This window comes from Ranitomeya variabilis, chromosome 2, assembly GCF_051348905.1.
Source record: "Ranitomeya variabilis isolate aRanVar5 chromosome 2, aRanVar5.hap1, whole genome shotgun sequence".
In the NCBI taxonomy this organism is placed as follows: domain Eukaryota; kingdom Metazoa; phylum Chordata; class Amphibia; order Anura; family Dendrobatidae; genus Ranitomeya; species Ranitomeya variabilis.
Genome location: NC_135233.1, coordinates 65,256,137 through 65,278,995, shown reverse-complemented (window position 1 = coordinate 65,278,995; position 22,859 = coordinate 65,256,137). Strand labels below are relative to the sequence as shown.

Below are 22,859 nucleotides of genomic sequence, written 5' to 3'. Positions count from 1 at the left end.
AAACTGCACCCCTCAAGGTGCTCAAAACCACATTCAAGAAGTTTATTAACCCTTCAGGTGTTTCACAGGAATTTTTGGAATATTTAAATAAAAATGAACATTTAACTTTTTTACACAAAAAATTTACTTCAGCTCCAATTTGTTTTATTTTACCAAGGAGAAAATGGACCCCAAACGTTGTTGTACAATTTGTACTGAGTACGCCGATACCCCATATGTGGGGGTAAACCACTGTTTGGGCGCATGGCAGAGCTTGGAAGGGAAGGAGCGCCATTTGACTTTTCAATGCAAAACTGACTGGAATTGAGATGGGACGCCATGTTGCATTTGGAGAGCCCCTGATGTGCCTAAACATTGAAACCCCCCACAAGTGACACCATTTTGGAAAGTGGACCCCCTAACGAACTTATCTAGATGTGTGGTGACGGTGAGCACTTTGACCCATTAAGTGATTCACAGAAGTTTACAATGCAGAGCCGTAAAAATAAAAAATCATATTTTTTCACAAAAATGATCTTTTCGCCCCCAATTTTTTATTTTCCCAAGGGTAAGAGAAGAAATTGGACTCCAAAAGTTGTTGTACAATTTGTCCCGAGTACCCTGAAAGCCCATATGTGGGGGTAAACCACTGTTTGGGCGCAAGGGAGAGCTCGGAAGGGAAGGAGCGCCGTTTGACTTTTCAATGCAAAATTGACTGGAATTGAGATGGGACGCCATGTTGTGTTTTGGAGAACCCCTGATGTGCCTAAACATTGAAACACCCCACAAGTGACACCATTTTGGAAAGTAGACCCCCTAAGGAACTTATCTAGATGTGTGGTGAGCACTTTGACCCACCAATTGCTTCACAGAAGTTTATAATGCAGAGCCGTAAAAATAAAAAATCATATTTTTTCACAAAAATGATATTTTTCCCCCAATTTTTCATTTTCCCAAGGGTAAGAGAAGAAATTGGACCCCAAAAGTTGTTGTCCAATTTGTCCTGAGTACGCTGATACCCCATATGTGGGGTAAACCACCATAAAATTGACTGGAATTGAGATGGGACGCCATGTTGCGTTTGGAGAGCCACTGATGTGCCTAAACGTTGAAACCCCCCACAAGTGACACCACTTTGGAAAGTAGACCCCCTAAGGAACTCATCTAGATGTGTTGTGAGAACTTTGAACCCCCAAGTGTTTCACTACAGTTTATAACGCAGAGCCGTGAAAATAAAAAATATTTTTTTTTTATACAAAAAAATTTTTAGCCCCCAGTTTTGTATTTTCCCAAGGGTAACAGGAGAAATTGGACCCCAAAAGTTCTTGTCCAATGTGTCCTGAGTACGCTGATACCCCATATGTTGGGGTAAACCCCTGTTTGTGTGCACGGGAGAGCTCGGAAGGGAAGGAGCACTGTTTTACTTTTTCAACGCAGAATTGGCTGGAATTGAGATCGGACGCAATGTCGCATTTGGAGAGCCCCTGATGTGCCTAAACAGTGGAAACCCTCAATTCTAACTGAAACCCTAATCCAAACACACCCCTAACCCTAATCTCAACTGTAACCCTAACCACACCCCTTACCCTGACACACCCCTAACCCTAATCCCAACCCTATTCCCAACCGTAAATGTAATCCAAACCCTATCCCTAACTTTAGCCCAAAACCCTAACTTTAGCCCCGACCCTAATTTTAGCCCCAACCCTAACCCTAACTGTAGCCCTAACCCTAGCCCAAACCCTAACCCTAGCCCTAACCCTAGCCCTAACCCTAGCCCTAACCCTAGCCCTAACCGTAACCCTAACCCTAGCCCTAACCCTAGCCCTAACCCTAGCCGTAACCCTAACCCTAGCCCTAAGCCTAATGGGAAAATGGAAATAAATACATTTTTTTAATCTTTTTAATTTTTCGTAACTAAGGGGGTGATGAAGGGGGGTTTGATTTACTATTTATAGCGCGTTTTCTAGTGGATTTTTGATTGGCAGCCGTCACACACTAAAAGACGCTTTTTATTGCAAAAAATGTTTTTTGCGTTACCACATTTTGAGAGCTATAATTTTTTCCATATTTTGGTCCACAGAGTCATGTGAGGTCTTCTTTTTTGCGGGACGAGTTGACGTTTTTATTGGTAACATTTTCGGGCATGTGACATTTTTTGATCGCTTTTTATTCCGATTTTTGTGAGGCAGAATGACCAAAAACCAGCTATTCATGAATTTCTTTTTGGGTGGGCGTATATACCGGTCCGCGTTTGGTAAAATGGATAAAGCAGTTTATTCTTCGGGTCAGTACGATTACAGCGATACCTCATTTATATCATTTTTTTATGTTTTGGCGCTTTTATACAATAAAAACTATTTTATAGAAAAAATAATTATTTTTGCATTGCTTTATTCTGAGGACTATAACTTTTTTATTTTTTCGCTGATGATGCTGTATGGTGGTTAGTTTTTTGCGGGACAAGATGACGTTTTCAGCGGTACCATGGTTACTTATTTCCGTCTTTTTGATCGCATGTTATTCCACTTTTTGTTCGGCGGTATGATAATAAAGCGTTGTTTTTTGCCTCGTTTTTTTTTTTTTTGCGGTGCTCACTGAAGGGGTTACCTAGTGGGACAGTTTTATAGGTCGGGTTGTTACGGACTCGGCGATACTAAATATGTGTACTTTTATTGTTTTTTTATTATTTAGCTAAAGGAATGTATTTATTGGAACAATATTTTTTTTTACTATTATTTATCTATCACAGTAAAGTGACAGATCGCCGACCTGACACCTTGCTGTGCACTGTGTCAGATCGGCGATCTGACGTGCACTTCTCCTGGCTTCCCGGTGCCTGCTCTGAGCAGGCGCAGTGAAGCCACCTCCCTGCAGGACCCGGATCCAGCCCCGCGGCCATTTTGGATCCGGGGACTGCAGGGAGGAGACGCTCGGTACAAGGTGAGCACATCGCCTTGTACCGATCGTCTCAGGGAAGCACGCAGGGAGCCCCCTCCCTGCGTGATGCTTCCCTGTACCGCCGGTACACTGCGATCATGTTTGATCGCAGTGTGCCGGGGGTTAATGTGTCGGGGGCGGTCCGTGACCGCTCCTGGCACATAGTGCCGGATGTCAGCTGCGATAGTCAGCTGACACCCGGCCGCGATCGGCCGCGCTCCCCCCGTGAGCGCGGCCTGTCGCGCTGGACGTACTATTCCGTCCTTGGGAATTAGGGCCCACCCCACATGGACGGAATAGTATGTCCGATGACAGAAAGGGGTTAATATAACTGTCACCATTCTCCTCTGCTCGCGCCAATCGCCGGCAGAGCAGGGGAGAATAATGAGAGCCGTCTTCAGCACCTGCTGCTGGGGAACAGCGCTTAATGTAGTGTTTCTTCACGGCGGCCGTCCGTGTGGCACTGATGTGGCACATGGGCGACACATGGTTGCCACACGTGTGCCGCAAGTATTACACACACGGAGACACGGTCATGGATATCTCCAGTACCGTTTTTTCTAGTATCGGAAATATCAGGACGTGTGAAAGAGGCCTTAAATGCGTTTATAGTATTTTTACATTTTCAAAAAACGCTTTTATACTTCTTACGTGATTACAAACGCAGCAGGTACTTATCTTCCATGTGGTCCAGCACCACCTGCTCCTGTTTCTTTGTATTGGATGCAGCGGTGATGTCATCACTACAGCCAATCACTGAGCTCAGCTAATCGCGCCTTCTCAATCGGCAAAGCAGCACTCAGTGATTGGCTGCAGAGGTCACATGTGCTGTAGTTTTGACGTCAACGCTGCAGCCAGTACACTGAAACTGGAGCAGCAGTGGAGAGTTGGCTCTGGACCTGGGGAAGGTGAGTACCTGCAGGGTTTGTAATTTTATGTGTATAAAAGCATTGGGGCCATGTGTTTTCAAAGTGGAAAACCCCTTTAATGTATGCACCAGGAACGTAAATGTAGGTTGCCGATGCAATTTGGAAGCGGCCTTATAGGTACTTTTAAGTTGGCACAAAAATGTCTAAAGTGACGAATGACAGGTTAGAATTTGTCCGTATTTTTTTCTTTTTCACTCCTCTTTTGTCCTGTCTTTAAGTAGCACTAAGGCCGGGGTCACACATGCGTGTTTTACGGACGTAAGAGCGCAGAAACTACGTCCGTAAAACTCGCATAACATATGGCACAATTATTCTCAATGGGGCTGCTCCTATCAGCCGTATATTACGGTTCAGTATTATACGGCTTTCTACGGCCGTACAAAATCGCAGCATGCTGCGTTTGTCAGCGTATTGCGCAAAAAAATCGCCAATGAAAGTCTATGGGGGCGAGAAAAATACGGATTCCACACGGACCAGCAGTGTGACTTGCGAGAAATACGCAGCGGTGTTAGTGAAAAGTCGGTAATTCAATTGCCGGCTTTTCATTTCTCCAGCACAAACCCGACAGGATATGAGACATGGTTTACATATAGTAAACCATCTCATATCCCACACTACTAATGTTAGTAGTGTGTATGTGCAAAATTTCAGCGCTGTAGCTGCTAAAATAAAGGGTTAAATGGCGGAAAAAATTGGCGTGGGCTCCCGCGCAATTTTCTCCGCCAGAGTGGTAAAGCCAGTGACTGAGGGCAGATATTAATAGCCAGGAGAGGGTCCATGGTTATTGGCCCCCCCGTGGCTAAAAACATCTGCCCCCAGCCACCCCAGAAAAGGCACATCTGGAAGATGCGCCTATTCTGGCACTTGGCCACTCTCTTCCCACTCCCTGTAGCGGTGGGATATGGGGTAATGAAGGGTTAATGCCACCTTGCTATTGTAAGGTGACATTAAGCCAGATTAATAATGGAGAGGCGTCAATTATGACACCTATCCATTATTAATCCAATTGTTTGAAAGGGTTAAAAAACACACACACACATGATTTAAAAGTATTTTAATGAAATAAACACAGCGGTTGTTTTAATAATTTATTGCTCTCTCAATCCATCAGCAACACCCTCGCTTGGCAAAATAATAAACGCACAAGATACATACCTTCTGATGTCCTATCACGTCCAACGAGGTAATCCATCTGAAGGGGTTAACTAATATTACAGGCAGGAGCTGCGATAAACCACTCGCTCGTGCCTGTAATCCCCGGGTGCTGAAAGGAAAGCAGAGTGATCTATACTTACATTGAGTCGCGGTGATGCGCCCCTGCTGGATGTTCTCATGAACTGCAGCCTGGGAACTTTTTCCCACGCTCCAGGTCATATGAGGACATCCACCAGGGGGCGCATCACCGCGACTGAAGGAAATGTAGGTCAATGACCTACATTTCATTCATTCGCAGGGGATTACAGGCACGGAGCACAGCTGCATTTGCAGGGCTCCTGCCTGTAAAATATTTTAACCCCTTCAGATGGATTACCTCGTGGGACGTGACGGTTCAGCTGAGGGTATGTATCTTGGGCGTTTATTATTTTGCCAAGCGAGGGCCTGGAAATGGATTGAGAGAGCAATAAATTATTAAAGAAACCGCTGTGTTTATTTCATTAAAATACTTTTAAGTCATGTGTGTGTGTGTTTTTTAACCCTTTCATACAATTGGATTAGTAATGGATAGGTGTCATAATTGACGCCTCTCCATTATTAATCTGGCTTAATGTCACCTTACAATAGCAAGGTGGCATTAACCCTTCATTACCCCATATCCCACCGCTACACGGGAGTGGGAAGAGAGTGGCCAAGTGCCAGAATAGGCGCATCTTCCAGATGTGCCTTTTCTGGGGTGGCTGGGGGCAGATGTTTGTAGCCACGGGGGGGCCTATAACCATGGACCCTCTCCTGGCAATTAATATCTGCCCTCAGTCACTGGCTTTACCATTCTGGCGGAGAAAATTGCGCGGGAGCCCACGCCAATTTTTTCCGCCATTTAACCCTTTATTTTAGCAGCTACAGCGCTGAAATTTTGCACATACACACTACTAACATTAGTAGTGTGGAATATGCAAAAAAAAAGGGGATATGAGATGGTTTACTGTATGTAAACCATGTCTCATATCCTGTCAGGTTTGTGCAGGAGAAATGAAAAGCCGGCAATTGAATTACCGGCTTTTCACAGATATCGCGCTGAATGAAATCTAAATACAGAATATATATATATATATATATATGTGTCTCAATGACATATATATATATATATATATATATATATATATATATATATATATACTGTATATATGTTTTAATGAACATTTGAGCACATAAATCCATTAGATGTCGGTTTTGCAAGCCTGCGCGAAAATCTCGCAGTACGGATGCCATACGGATTACATACGGAGGATGCCATGCGCAAAATACGCTGACACACCCTGACTACGGATCAATATTTTGGGAACATTTCTCCGTATTACGGCCATAGTACGGACGTATAATACGTGGCGTATTGTCTTACGCCGAGTGTGACCCCAGCCTAATCGTGTAATTCTGGCAAATCCGCACTAAAAGAGCTTACATCCCACATGCTCTATGTCCTCTACATACATGTTATAGATGTATAGATGCAACTGATGGCATCAGAAAGAATTTAGAATCCCTTCCCAACCAAATGCTTTTTAATTTTTTGCCACTTTTGTTTTTTTCACCATTTTTCCAAGATTCACAACTTTTTATTTATTCATCTACATAGGGCTTGTTGTTTTGCAGGATGAGTTGTGGTTTTGTATGACCCCGTTCACTTTACCATATAATGTACTAAAACACGGAATAAAATTCCAAGAGTGGAGATAAAATAACCATGCAATGCTGAAAATGTTTTGGGGGGTTTTATTTGTATTTTTACGACGATCATTGTGCAGTAAAAATGACCTGGCAATAAGATTCTCCAGGTAGGTACGATTATTTGTAAAACTTTTCTTTTCAATTTTGGTGGTGAAAAAAAAATGTTAAAAAAAATTAGTTTGTTTCGCCCATAACATTTTTATTTTTAGATTTGGGTATATATATGTGTTTTGATCATTATTAATTGCATCTTTGGGGAGAGCTACAGTGTCGAAAAAATGGCAATTCTGGCGTTTCCAATTTTCTTTGTTTTATGGAGTTTACTGTATGGGTTAAAATAATGTAAAGTTGATAAACCAGACTTTTTCTGATACAGAAATACAAAATATGTTTATTTTTAATGTCTATTTTTCGGGGAATTTTTGTATTTTTTTTTAAGTCTTCTTACTTGAACTTACGATCATCAGATTGTTTATTATATATACTGCAAGACAGGGGTCTTTCAGTATATAGATAAAATGGGGTCTCTTATGAAGCCCAGCCTTTGATTGACCTTCAGAGGAATCTTCAGCAGACCCATGGGTTCCCCACAAGTGTGTGGAGGTGGGGAGCGCTGGGTGCCAAAAATGTTGGACCACCAGGACCGATCACCTTAGACGCCACTGTCAGAGATGTATAGTTGCATTTAAGGTGTTAACAGCACCAATGAGAGATTAATTTAGATCCCTAAATCTCCATTTTGTTGAGCTCAATGTGGAGTCCACACATCTCTTCTACTAGTAATAATCACCTAAGGACACCACAGACGTGCAGAGACCCAAGTCTTCATGGACAGATGTTGATGAGCAAGGATGAATAGGGGGTTATTTTAACATATATATTGGGCACATGGTTTTATGGCACTTCCTAATATATAGGTATTACAGGTTCTCCTCCTCCTCTTGCCTTCCTTATAGACTCCTATGAATATAGCTGCTCATCTAGGACCATATGACCAGACCTGCCCATCAGATTCCTCCACTTCAAAAGTAATATGTGTAATATTTTTCTGACGAAGAAGCAGATAGACCGGTCTGGTTGCATGCCTCTACACCAGCAGCCATTTTTCACATTTTTTTTATAAGTTATATTCTAAAAATAACTTTTTTAGGTAATGTGGAAGGCAGTAATTTAAAGGGAACTTGTCACATTGTAAATGCAGTCTGAATGGTATAGAGCAGGAGAAGCTGAGCACAGTGATATATAAGTTTGTTGGAAAAGATTCAGTATAAAATCCCCGGTGTTTGTATATGTGAGTCCAGTGGGCGGTGCTATTCAGTGATTAAAGGGAACCTGTCAGCAGGATTGTGCACAGTAACCTACACACAGTGTCAGGTCGGCGCCGCTATACTGATTACAATGATACCTTGGTTGATGAAATCCGTCCTGTGGTTGTTGTTTAATCTGTATTTTTGTTTAATGATATGCCTGTGGGGGGAGGCCTGTGGGGGGCGGCCTGTGGGGGTCTTCATGGGGTGCTCTGATTAGGTGTTCATCAGTATGGCTTCTGACAGGTCACTGATCCCTGTGCACAATCCTGCTGCTTCCCCTTAACAGCTACCTCTTGTTGCAGTCATACAGGGAAGCCTGTCAATCACTGAATAGGACCGCCCACTGGACTCATGAGTGCAAAAAAACAGGAATTTCATTGAAAAAAATGTAAGTTTTACTGATAATTTTCCCATAAAACTGTATATCAATCTGATCAGCTCCTCCTGCTCTATTACATCCTCCCTCCAGATCAGACACCATGTTCAATATGACTGCTTCCCTTTAATTTATAATAACTGTTAGGATAATTCTATAATAAGAAAAGTGTTGCTAATTAGAACGACCCACACAGGTAGATTTCACTCTGCTCCAGAAGCGACACTAAGCCTCTGGCAAAGAAATTGTCGAAAGAAGCTATTTCCATCTGCGATATTCCCCCTATTTATAAATGGTGGCAAGTAATTCATTGGAATGATGCATTTATCTTGGAGATCTTAGTGACAGAACAATCCTCACAATTATTGCTAATTTACATTGAACGGAAAAAGTTGTTTCTTTCTATCTCTTCACAAATATGGCCCAATTTTTCAAGACGATGTTTTGACCCGTAAGGCTACATCCCCACGATGAGTATATGGTGAGTTTTTGTGAAAATAGGGCTTGTTTAAATTTTGATATATATTTTGGAAACATTATTTTATTCACATTTATTTTACTTTTTAGTCCCCTTAGGGGACTTGAACCTACAATCGTTGGACTATCTATAATAACACAGTATTGCAGAATATAGGGAATTTGAGATTCTCTTATGAAGCTCAAACAGTGGTTGATCTTCAAATGAGGACCACGATGGAAGTTAAGGGGCCTTTAGCAGACCCCCGGCTCATCGGTTCCGTACATTCACGTCAAACATTGACAGCGGCATTTAAACAGTTAAACTGCAGGGATCGGAGCCATGTCACACAGCCGGCCTTGTATTAAGCCTGAGCTGGCTTCATGCTTTCCTTGGCAAACAATGACGAAAATATACGATTTTTATCGTTGAGTGATCGTGTATTACAAGAAACAATCGTGGGAAATAATTGGCAGATAACCGGTGGCCATTGTGCTCGGCTGCAAGATGCAACTAATTATAGTGAATGGGGTTGCAAAGAAATTGAGCAGGGTGAGATTCCTACAGGCTGTTGTGTGACGGTAACTTGCAGGCAGGAATGTGACCATGTTTGCTACTATTAGTTGCAACGTAGTAATGCAAGGGTATTTGCGATCTTACGTTTTGTGACTACAAGCTGCTGTGCAGCCCACAGGCTTACGGGTAAAAGAAATGAAAGTTCATTGGAAAGTATTTCTATGGAGCATGCAGGTATAAGATCTGTTAATGGCTGAAAGCGTGCACAGATTTAAGGTATGGTCCAAAACTGAAATGTATTTTAACCACAGGCCTCTGCTTTTCCTACCCGCTGGGTATTCTTCTTACAACGAGAACTGACAGTGCGCTCTCTTGTCAGCTCGTTACTTCTGATCAGCGAGCGAGCGCACTGTCACTGTTCATATCGCACAGTCACAAGAATCTGCAGAGCATATGTCGTAATTGACAACCGACGCGTACTCAGTACGGCAAGGACTAGCTCAGTCCCTGAAACGGATGTCACCGATGATGCTTCGTTTCAGCAAGGGGGCAGAGGCTGTGGTCACTTACGCTGATGACGACTTGTTTGACTCGCACAGCATGCACTGGGATTCTCAAATGAAGCATCATCAAGGAGTAGGAAAAAAATAAATAAAGGAGTAAGATAGAGTAGTGAGGGAATGGTAGGGACTTATTAATTAAAATATATTGTCATACAAGCATTAAAGCCATTATGCTGACATACAGAATCAGCGTTTATATGGGAAGATCGTCAGCAGCAGTTTTACGTTTATGACTAGTTTAACAGAAAGTAAAAACCTTGCACCAGTCATATATGGTCTTATCACTTACCCTGAATGGCTGGTCAGCAATAAATGGAAAATAAGGGATTGCAGATTCCTCCTCTCCCCACTCCCCAGACACACAGGCGTTCCTGAGCAGCTGCTTATCGGTGAATTCTGCTTTCATCTCTATGGCCACATCAGCCGGAGGATCTTCTGAGTCTCCACATGTTAACTGGATGTCAAAGCTGAAAAAGAAAAGGGAAAATGTTTAAAATTAAAAAAAAAAATTCTGGTTGAATAAAACGAATGGGCTATCCTCCAATCCTTTACACCTCTACCGATCAGCAAAACATCTTACTTTTAGTAGCAGCTGTGCTCAGTATTTCAGCTCAGTCCCATTCACTTCTATGGAAGTAAGAAGTAATATCTGGCATAGCCGCTAATAGAACTAAGGCGCTGTGCCTGGTAAATAGGGAACGTAACACTCCATTAGGAGGAGTGCTGAGAGTCAGATCCACCAAGGTCTACTATGGATGGGATAGCCGAAAAATAGGCAACCAGTTCTAAAGAAATGAAGATTTACACTAATGTGTAACGCTTGGTTTATTATTATTATTTATTTTTTTCCTGGTAATGTTAAGGCAAATTCTATAAAAGGAAATTAAAGAGCGGCACGCTATTGCCCCATTGAAACATTAATAATGTGGAACCATTTTTTAACATTTTAAAATTTGTTTAGACATCCCATTACAAGTAAGACTTTCTTCACACGTCAGCATTTTTCACGTACAAGAAAAACGGACCCATTATTTCGATCAGAGTCTGGTCCGAGTGTCAGTTTTTCTAAGGAGAATCGTATGAGGATCACCGTTATCAACATGGCAAAAGTTTCTCCACCTTCTCCTATGTGGCAGTTTGTGAAAATCAGATCGCACTCGAATGTCATTGGAGTGCGGTCCGATTTTTTTTCACGGACCCATAGACCTCCATTGACGATTTTGATTTGATGCTCAGAAAAAAAATTTTTTTTTAGCTATTTTTCCGCGGACATGTGAATGGCTCCATAGACTATCATGGGTACAAGTGCTATGTGTGAAAACCACAGACGACACTCGTTCAAGAACATGTGAATAAGGGCATAGAGAAAGAAATTTATGCTGGATCGGATGATGGGAAACTTCTATCTGAGTATATCTCCTATAGTAACAGCGCTGATTTCATACTGGCTCTTTACATAGTGCTGAAAGTGTCTGCAACCTTATAAAAACTTATGTAGAACTACTGCCACTTCTAAGAAATGCCCTAAAAGTATTGCACTAGTGTGTGCATTGAACACCTGCCTCTTCCTTCGCTACTCTCTGGACTGTATGCTGTGCCTAGCATTCAACTGAAAAGGACATTTGGAAAAGATGGTCTCAGAAAGTCATCACTGACTTTCTTCCCTAAGATTTACTTTTCAGCTAGATACCAGAAAAGTATGAAGGATACAAACTCGTATACTAAATAAATACATAAAGGGTTTGTCCCAAGTTCTATCTTCTGGAGCACGTTGCTCCCCTGCCTACCAGCTTCCTATTTGCCATGGAGACGTGTGCTGCTGATGACTGATTGTTCACACATTGACATGCTGCTGGCCCAAACTCTGCTCCCTCCCATGCTGCAAACACAGGCCGAATAGCAATGAGCTTGTAAGTGCTGTTCTCCTTGTCTAAAAGACAAGCCACTGCTGACCTACTGCAAAGGTGGCCGGTAACCTAGCAACAAGCTGTCAAATGTACAATTAAAATTCCCATCATTCTAGAGAAGTGATAGCATTTTTAATAAATTGTAAATTGCACAGTAGCTTATTTTACCCATTTAAGAGAGCGAGAAAACCCTTTTAATGGATTTATAAACAGATTTACTTTGAATGCAAAAAAAAATGCACTTCAGCAAAATAAAATATCCCTTTAACCATGTAACCGCTTGAGTTCTTTTTTTTTTTCTCACTCACACACATACCAGGGAAATGGTGCTTTAATAAAAAGGGGCAGCCATTTGCATCTGCAATATCATACTAGTAAGTCCTGTCAATCACATCTCCCGGATACAGCAGGAACACATCAATATGACCTGTGATAAAGGGTTCGCACCTCTCTGGGTTCATGCCCACGATTCCCATTATGAGGATCTTCTTTCCTGGTCTCATGCCGCCTTTTATGTGACCGCAGAAAGGAACTGTCTGAAATAATAATGAGTCGGGTTAAAAAAATGACATCAACATATACACTGTATACACAGAGGATTTGGGGACCAATATCAGCATTCACACATTTATCACCTATCCTTTGGTAAAAAATATTGTCTATGGGACAAAGCCTTTGCGTTGCATGTACACGGGCTAATTTCCTGCCACGACCAGCATCAATCAGTGATAGCAGTCAATCGGCGCTTATGTAAAGGCCCTTTAAATAAGGCAATGAACATATACACTGCAATGTAAAAACAAATGGCTGTGCATATATTCAGTCTTTTTGCTTTTATTTTAATTACTGCCATGTGACTAGATGGTTAAATGAAGTGACCCAACCGTTCTTCACTATTCTATATATATTCTTAAAAAAAAATTAAAAAACAAAACTCCAACGGCACAGGCGTCACGAAGAAACATAAAAGATGCTGAAAAAGACACTTCAGGAAAAACACTGCTGTTTTCATGAAACGTTTTCTGCTTAAAAAAACTTGGCCGGTTCGAGCGAGCGTAAAAGATGCCGCATGCACATACCTTACATACATTAGTCATACCTTATCGACTTTTATTCTATATTGACTTTTAGGATTACTACTTCCTATAGGTGGCGCTAGAGTTCTAGTCCTCATCCTCTTTGAAGAGTCAATTTGCATATTTCCCATAGGAGCATTGCAGGGCTTGAAAGTCTCCTCACCTTGGCATGTCAAGCTTGACATGTCACTCTCCGCAAGGAGAAACGCGCTGGAACAAGTTCTATTGCAAATGCATCTAGCACTGCATGTGTGATTCCAATTTTACCAGCAAAGCATTACAGAAACAATCAGGACTGGATTTCTCAGTGTAGCCAAGGAAGGATCCAAGAGTCACGCCAGAGCACAACCAGTGTACTGTGCTGCGCTGAGCATCAAATGATTGGAGGGGCCATTCCGGAATAACCGGCGCAGCTTCCGGTTATAATTATAGGTGTACACCAGGTATAAGTATATATATATAGACATTCCAGCATTGGGGATCTGGAGGTTTTTTTTACTCTTCCTAAGAGCACATAAATGTAAAAAAGCTAGTACTTGTTTATAGGTTTCATAGAAAACATTGGTGTAATAATATAGCTGACAATGGGTCATGACCTCATCCTCTAGGCCAGTGTTACCTAGCCATGTACAACGTTCTGGCCCTTCGGAATAGTGAGAGTCCCAGTAGTCAGACCCCCAGCGATCATACATTTGTATGTGTACAGTATATCCTGTGACTTGGTGATAAACGCTTGCTGGGGCTTACAGATAGATAATACACAGTGGCATGTAAAAGTTTGAGCATCATATTCTCCTTCCTGTAGAATCACTTTGCCCTGATGTCAGCATGCTGTAACATCTGTGCCAGTTCCTGTCCTCTCTGTTTCCGCTTCGGCCTTTTTGTTTCTGGCAACGCCAGACCTAAATCAGGGAGCTATGGGGTTAATCCTTGTCTGGAGTTGATTACTCCTTAGGCCGGGGTCACACTAAAGAGTTTTACGGACGTATGAGAGGCGCAAAAACTACGCATTGCACACGGACCAATGATTCTCTATGGGGCAGCTCCTATCTGCCGTATATTTCGCAGCCGTATTTTACAAGCTGAGAAAATCGCAGCATGCTGAGTTTGTCAGCGTACTGCGCAAAAAATTCGCCAATGAAAGTCTATGGAGTGAGAAAAATACGGATTACACACGGACCATCTATAGAAAAGCGGGTAATTCAGTGCAGTGTACAGTAAAGTCACACTGACAGAATAGAATAGAATACACAGGAATAGAATAGAATAGAATACAGGAAAAAACTGTTGTGGGCTCCCGCGCAATTTTCTCCGCCAGAGTGGGAAAGCCAGTGACTGAGGGCAGATATTAATAGCCTAGAGAGGGACTATGGTTATTGGCCCCCCCTGTCTAAAAACATCAGCCCCCAGAAAAGGCACAACTGTAAGATGCGCCTATTCTGGCACTTAGCCTCTTTCTTCCCACTCCCGAGTAGCAGTGCGATATGGGGTAATTAGGGGTTAATGTCACCTTGCTAATGTAAGGTGACATTAAGCCTGGTTAATAATGGAGAGATGTCAATAAGACACCTATCCATTATTAATCCAATAGTAGTAAAGGGTTAATAATACACACACACATTATGAATAAAGTATTTTAATGAAATAAATACACACATGGGGTTTTAAAATCTTTATTGTACACTAAATCCACCTGAAGACCCTCGTTCTGTAAAAAAAATAACAAAAAAGCAACAATATCCCATACCTTTAATGCGACCAGTCATGTCCCATGCTGTAAATCCTTCTGAAGGGGTTAAATAAATTTACAACCAGGAGCCTGCTAATGCAGCTGTTGCTCCTGGTTGTAAAAACTGGGGAATTAAAGGTATGCAGGGGAACGTAGCATCGTAGACTTGCGGTGATGCGCCCCCTACTGGCATAAACTCATATCAATTCTAGTGTGGGAAAATATTCAGAAAAATTCCCACGCTACCATTTTGGAATTATATGTGACGTTTTGATCGTTATTATTTCTATTTTTTTGGAAGGTGTGGTGAATGAAAATTAAACAATTCTTGCATTTCAATTTTGGCTCTTTACTGAGTGTGCCATCTGGGTTAATCAATTTTATATTTTGATAGATCAGACTTTTATGGATGCAGCAGTATCAAACATACTTTTTGTTATTCATTTTTAAACTGGGAAATGTAGGGTGATTTGCATGTTGATATTGTAGAGAAAACTTGTAAAATCTATAAAGACATCTCCAGGGAGGAGACATATAACCCTGAAATTGAACATACAGGATTAATTATAACTGGGTGAGTGAGAAAGAGCTGACATTTCAACCCCCATTGAAGTAGGAACTCCTACCATGAACAGGCAATTACAATAAGGCATCTCTGAGAATCAGCAACCAAATCTAGGATTCGTATACTCAGAAGCGGAGAAATACAATTCCCTTTGCAAGAGCTTCCTCTGTTCAAAGGAATTAGCTCAGACACGCTGGAGCCTGTGGTCAATGATGAATATTGGGGTTTGCTTCTATCTGATATTTCTGAGAGATATATTTTCGGTGTCATATCGAGGTGACAAACATAATGCATTTACTCACATCTCTGTAAGGCCAGCCTAACACATCCAAATTAATATCGGTCAGATGGATGATGCTAGCCATGCCATGTTTCAACTCTATAGAAAGATGAAATCGTGATAGGAAACATGATAACAATATCTCCCGCCTGAGACCTCCAGGGGTGAAGATATCCTGAAAGTTGGGGATCTCATAATCTTCTAAAGATCTAGCACATCCCACAGCCAGCCCCCCCATATGTGCTCACCAAAGGGAGGTATGTGGGAGTAACCTTGATCTAATATAAATGAGAGTTTGGGTTTGTGTCATTTGTCAGTCCTGGAAGAAACCGGTTCCTGTGATTCTGTCCGTTGTTCTAAGGAGTGCTTTCCTCCATTAAGCATTGAGCCATTTCCGTGACACAGGTTTAGTGCTCTTCTTTTGTTATCCCTTCTGTTTTATGTGATTGTACATACGGATTGTTTTGTTCCCAGTTTATAAAATCTTTGCATATTCTTATAAACAGTTGTGTCAAAAAGTGTTTGCCCCCAGAAATCGGCTGTGTAACACAGATGGCATCTGCCAAGTATGGTATGGGCTCCTGAGTCCACTCTATAAATGGGGAGCTGACATAGGGTGTACTCAGGGCCGTATTTCCCACTAGGCACTCGAGGGCACGTGCCTGGGGTGGCGACATTGCGGGGGGGCGGCACCTGAGCAAGGTTTTTTTTTTGTTTGTTTTTTTTTTAAAGTCCCAGGTCACAAGCGACCGACCGCCCCTCCCCCCCCCGCCTCCCGCCCCCTCCTCCAAGTCCGACCCGCCCTCCTTGAAGACAATACTCACAACTCACACCGGGCGGGGGGCGTGGAGAGCAGCTGCACCATCCAGGAAGTGTCTTCTCCGCGCTGCAGCTCGGAGGAGGCATGGGGCTGGAGGAAGCCGACGCTCGCATTTTCATGGAGGAGTTCAGCCGCTCCTCTGCCCAGATGCTGACGCCGGAGAAATCGTATGACAGTCAGCCGGACCGGGACCTGAACGGGCACCTGAAGGTGAGTGCTGCGCAGATGTAGCAGAGCCGAGCGGTCCCGGTCTGGCTGACTGGCAAACTCCCGGCACGCCATCCAAGTCCTGCACTGCCACCCCTGTGTATGCCAGGGCTGCAGGCACGGTATATACCTGGTCCTACGGGGGAATATATATATTCCACCTCCCCGTACGCATGGCTGATGGCCCATCAGCCATGCATACAGGGGGGGAGGGTGAATATGAGCCATGCATACAGGGGGGGAGGGTGAATATGAGCCATGCATACAGGGGGGGGAGGGTGAATATGAGCCATGCATACGGGGGGGGGGGGGGTGAATATGAGCCATGCATACGGGGGGGGGGGGGTGAATATGAGCCATGCATACGGGGGGGAGGGTGAATATGAGCCATGCATACAGGGGGGGAGGGTGAATATGAGCCATGCATACAGGGGGGGGAGGGTGAATATGAGCCATGCATACGGGGGGGGGGGGTGAATATGAGCCATGCATACAGGGGGGGAGGGTGAATATGAGCCATGCATACGGGGGGGGGGGGTGAATATGAGCCATGCATACAGGGGGGGAGGGTGAATATGAGCCATGCATACGGGGGGGGGGGGGAGGGTGAATATGAGCCATGCATACGGTGGGGGGGGGGTTGAATATGAGCCATGCATACGGGGGGGGGGGTTTGAATATGAGCCATGCATACGGGGGGGAGGTGAATATGAGCCATGCATACAGGGGGGGGAGGGGGTGAATATGAGCCATGCATACGGGGGGGGCGGGGTTGAATATGAGCCATGCATACGGGGGGGGGGGTTGAATATGAGCCATGCATACGGGGGGGGGTTGAATATGAGCCATGCATACGGGGGGGGGGTTGAATATGAGCCATGCATACAGGGGGGGGAGGTGAATATGAGCCATGCATACAGGGGGGAGGTGAATATGAGCCATGCATGCAGGGGGGGGTGAATATGAGCCATGCATGCAGGGGGGGGGTGAATATGAGCCATGCATGCAGGGGGGGGTGAATATGAGCCATGCATGCAGGGGGGGGTGAATATGAGCCATGCATGCAGGGGGAGGGTGAATATGAGCCATGCATGCAGGGGGAGGGTGAATATGAGCCATGCATACAGGGGGGGGAGGGTGAATGAGCCATGCATACAGGGGGGGGAGGTGAATATGAGCCATGCATACAGGGGGGGGAGGTGAATATGAGCCATGCATACAGGGGGGGGGAGGTGAATATGAGCCATGCATACAGGGGGGAGGTGAATATGAGCCATGCATGCAGCGGGGGTGTATATGAGCCATGCATGCAGGGGGGGGTGAATATGAGCCATGCATACAGGGGGGAGGTGAATATGAGCCATGCATGCAGGGGGAGTGTGAGCCATGCATACAGGGGGGGGGGGGAGTGTGAGCCATGCATACAGGGGGGAATATGAGCCATGCATACAGGAGGGGGGGTCATTATACAGTATCATGGAGAACTGTGTGTGGCCATTATACAGTATTGAGCATCATGTGTGGCCGTTGTACAGTATTGAGCATCATGTGTGGCCGTTGTACAGTATTGAGCATCATGTGTGGCCGTTGTACAGTATTGAGCATCATGTGTGGCCGTTGTACAGTATTGAGCATCATGTGTGGCCGTTATACAGTATGGAGCATCATGTGTGGCCCATGGCCATTATACAATATGGAGCATCATGTGTGGCCGTTATACAGTATGGAGAACTGTGTGTGGCCATTATACAGTATGGAGCATCATGTGTGGCCCATGGCCATTATACAATATGGAGCATCATGTGTGGCCGTTATACAGTATGGAGCATCATGTGTGGCCCATGGCCATTATACAATATGGAGCATCATGTGTGGCCGTTATACAGTATGGAGAACTGTGTGTGGCCATTATACAGTATGGAGCATCATGTGTGGCCATTATACAGTATGGAGCACTGTGGCCATATTTTTTCGTTTATAATTATTGTATATAAAACAGTGTGATCAGCAGTGCTAATTGGCTGTGGTTGGGACGTGGATATGGGTGTGACTAGTTGTGAAATGGGTGTGGTCAGAGGCGTGGCCTAAAATTTGCCGCGGCGCGCGTAGCGCGCCGCACACTTCGTACCTCCTTCCCTTCTTCAAAAGTTGGGAGGTATGGTACCACATTTGCCAGATCATGGCAAGTGCCGCAAATACCATAGGGAATGAATGAGGCCGACCGCAGTGTTGCCGTAAGTGATCCGTTACGTGGCAGATGCAGAAAAACTGCCCCATCTGCTGCAAAAGGCGACTTTCACATCAGCGATTCTTGCTAAAGTCACTGCCGATAGTGTCATACTCACCAAAGGGGGAGGCAGCACTAAAAGTGCCTAGGGCAGCAGAAGCTCTAAATACGGCCCTGGGTGTACTATTATGTCCTACGTCAGGAAAGGGTTATACAATAGCTTATTTTCTGAGGACACTTTTTCCTTAATACAGAACTTCATCAGACATAGATGGATTTTGGAAGATACACGAAGGAAAGAAAGGACAGTACCAAATCTGGATCCAATTAAATCAATATTTTTACAATTGCAATATAGAAAATTATCCCTAGAGTCTCTTTATCTGCCATAGGCAACAGCAAAGATTTTCTTTCTAATGAACCACAACATGTTTTTGAAGTAAATGCAAAGTGTAATTGGTGTCCCCAGCACATCGTTCACGCTGCATTATATATTCTTCAGATCTTTGCATGCTCAGAATTTACTTAGCGTCTCAGAGAGTCTTGGCTCCACAGTCCTGGATGTGTGCTACGTACAAAGTGGAAGGCTCTGTTCACATCATGCCATGTGTCATGGATATGGGGCTATTCTATATTCAGGTCTGGCAATTTCTCACATACAGTCATGGCCGAAAGTGTTCGTACCTTTGAAATTGTTCCAAAAAATGAAGTATTTCTCTCAGAAAATTTTGCAATTACACATGTTTGTTATACACATATTTATTTCATTTATGTGAATTGGACTAACAAAAAAAAAAAACAGAGAAAAAAAGGCAAATGGGACATAATTTCACACAAATCTCCAAAAATTGACAGGACAAAATTGTTGACACCCTCAAATTAATATTTGGTTGCACACCCTTTGGAATAAATAACTGCAATCATTTGTTTCCTATAACCATCACCGAGCTTCTTACACCTCTCAGTTGGAATTTTGGACCACGCTTTTGTAAACTGCTCCCGGTCTCTCATATTTGAAGGCTGCCTTCTCCCAACAACAATTTTAAGATCTCTCCACAGGTGCTCAATGGGATTTAGATCCGGACTTATTCTGGGTGCTTCTTGAAGTATGTTTGTGGTCATTGTCCTTCTGGAAGACCCATGACCTAGCACGCCACCCCAGCTTTCTGACACTGGCCAATACATTGCAACCCAAAATCCTTTGGTAATCTTCAGATTTCATGATGCCTTGCACACAGTTAAGTCACCCAGTTCCAGAAGCAGCAAAACAACCCCAAAACATCTTTGCACCTCCACCATATTTGACTGTAGGTACTGTGTTCTTTTCTTTGTAGGGCTCATTCTGTTTTCGGTAAACAGTAGAACGATGTGCTTTACCAACAAGCTCTATCTTGATCTCATCTCTCCACAAGATGCTTTCCCAGAATGATTTTGGCTTACTCAAATACATTTTGGCAAACTGCAGTCTAGCTTTTTTATGTCTCTGTGTCAGCAGTGGGGTCCTCCTGGGTCTCCAGCCAAAGTATTTCATTTTATTCAAATGTTGATGGATAGTTTGGGCTGACACTGTTGCACCCTGAACATACAGGACAACTTGAATTTCTGTGGATCTTAATTTGAGGTACTTATCCACCATCCGGACTAACCTGCATTGCAACTTTTCATCAATTGATATCTGCCGTCCACATCCAGGGAGATTAGCTACAGTGCCCTGGGTTGTAAACCTCTTGATTATGTTATGCACAGTGCACAAAGGAACATCAAGATCTCTGGAGGTGGACTTGTAACCTTGAGATTGTTGATATTTTGCTACAATTTTGATTCTAACTCCTCACACAGTTCTCCTCTTTCTGTTCTCCATGCTTAGTGTGGCACACACAGACACAATGCAAACATTGAGTCAACTTCTCCCCTTTTTATCTGGTTTCAGGTGTGATTTTTTTGCGTGGCTCGCTTAAAAGCAACTTGTCTTTTATAAATCAGTAATTTTTTACATGTTCTGAATCTAATTTAGTTTATCCTGTACCTCTTTGTTCCTAACTACCGTACATCTTCTCTTTTTCGTCAAGTGGTTGTGGCTCTAAACTTTTTTGTTTGAGTCTTCTTGAGGATCACGCCCAATTGACAAAAATAGTAAACTTTCATACAGGGAAGAGCGGACCATAATTCAGGATTGGAGGGGCGCATTAACAAGAAAATAAAGTCAGGTTTAGGAGAAAAGTTGCATTTACAAAAGGCAAAAAATACATATTTTTGCAAAGTAGCAGGTTCTTTTTTTTTTTAAAGTAAATCTGCAGCGCCTCTAGGCTAGAAATACCATTTTCACGATCTTTTGCTTTTAAGTGCCACCCCTTGATGCTGCTCTGTGTGGACTCTGAATATTATAAGTCTCCTCCCCCCTCTGGCAGCTGACAATATAGCCCCTTCTTCTTACTTACTCTAAGGACGCAGTCAGCAGTGCTCAGAGTGGCTGGTGGCTTTCCTGACCTGAGCGTGACAGCATGTGTTTCTATGCAGCCATCACGCTTGGGTCAGGAGAGCCACCAGCCAGTCCGTGCACTGCGATGCGATCTTCGTCCGTCTTATACTGCCGTCTGACTGTGCTCTAAAGAAGGAATCTTCTCCCCTATACTGTTATGGCTCTGCTCCTTTCCTGACAAACATAGAAGATAGCCATTAGTTCCTCTGCCGTGAGTAGTTACGGCTGCTTGGAAGTCACTGAGCATGTGTGTTCATCAGCACTCTTAGGTGCACATGCACATTGCTACACACTTTATCACCAGCTGGCACTATAGATGTCATAACTCTTCACTAGATGATTTTTTTAACAGCACATAAATGCAAATATTTCTAATTTTAATGAGCTATACACTGAATATGATATTCATAATCATTATATAAATTGAGTAAAGAAAGCACTGACTTACCAGTCGTGGAAAATACACTTCAGTCTGCACCGGTGACCCTAACGGACTGCTTAAGCGCCTGCTGTCCAGCTGCTGCAGAGAGAACATATTATAGATATTTGTATAATGTCCACTTATTATAATTCTCATGCTATACAGTACGAATCAATGTTATCCTGCCATGAACAAGTGAAGGAGAAGAAGAAGGTTTTATTTTCTTCCTGCGTGAACGTGTGACCTCCAGGAATGATAAGAGGCAATGCCACCTTTGCACCTGTCTAAAGATTACAGCACTTGCAATATGATCCCTGGAGAAAGTGACACTATACAGTGCAGAGATATGGAGCGCTCTGTAGGGGAACCCTCACATGAACTTGTAAGTGAAAACAGAGCAGCACTGCAAGAGTGAGCACAACTACCGCGGGGCAAAAATAAAGAAAAACAACTCACTGTTTCGCTGCTTTTTCTGTGTTTTTCTTAAAGGGAATTTCTGCTTTCAGCAAATAGAAGTGCATCCTCTGTGATAGACAATGTACCTTATTGTGTATTCACTTTTAATAGGTTTTAGGATCTTGGCTTGCAGTCAATAAATAGGAACCTTATTGGTTTAATACCAGAGGGTACAAATCAGTCCTGGTCATGTCATACTTATGGTACAGTTTTCAGACAGCTCTTAACCCCTAGATAAAAGAAGGCTGCTAGGCTCCAAAACTGCAAGGGCACAGGTTACCCTGTAAAGTGCAGAGTGCACACAAATATTCAACAAACAAGTAAAAGAGTGAAAAATGTCCTAAATAGACATGTCAAGCTGACTGATAAAAAATAAAGTGACATATAGCAAGTACCGGTAAATAGAATAAATTTAATAAATAATAAGGATCAAAGTGACAGTACATAAAGTAAAGCTTAATGTGGTGAAGTTGAGGTAGGAGATGTAGTAAGATCAGATCACGTCCCTGCACGGTCATAAACAGCCATTACACAGTACACAGCAGGGGCTCATTTATAAGATTATCTCAGCACAGGAACATTTTCATTTAACACATCCAATTGTGAAAATTATTATTATGCAACGATCTATTGATTAAAATGTACTTTGTTTGTGGGAAAATCCCTTTAAGTGACACTCTACAGTATGTACTAGTACGGTTATGACTTGATCAGGTCAGATTTGCCGTGACGTCATGGC

At 43.2% G+C, this 22,859-nt stretch overlaps 1 protein-coding gene across 1 annotated transcript in view; it reads right to left on the bottom strand.

Annotated features, from left to right (window-relative positions):
- The window catches only part of LGALSL (galectin like), a 41,625-nt gene that overhangs the window by 5,044 nt on the left and 13,722 nt on the right, over positions 1-22,859 (bottom strand). Inside the window, exons 2-4 of the mRNA XM_077282516.1 lie at positions 21,692-21,763; positions 12,308-12,396; positions 10,243-10,420 (exon numbers count right to left, since the gene is read on the bottom strand). Of these exons, the coding sequence (XP_077138631.1) occupies positions 10,243-10,420; positions 12,308-12,396; positions 21,692-21,763 (339 nt within the window). The remainder of the gene's footprint in view (positions 1-10,242; positions 10,421-12,307; positions 12,397-21,691; positions 21,764-22,859) is intronic.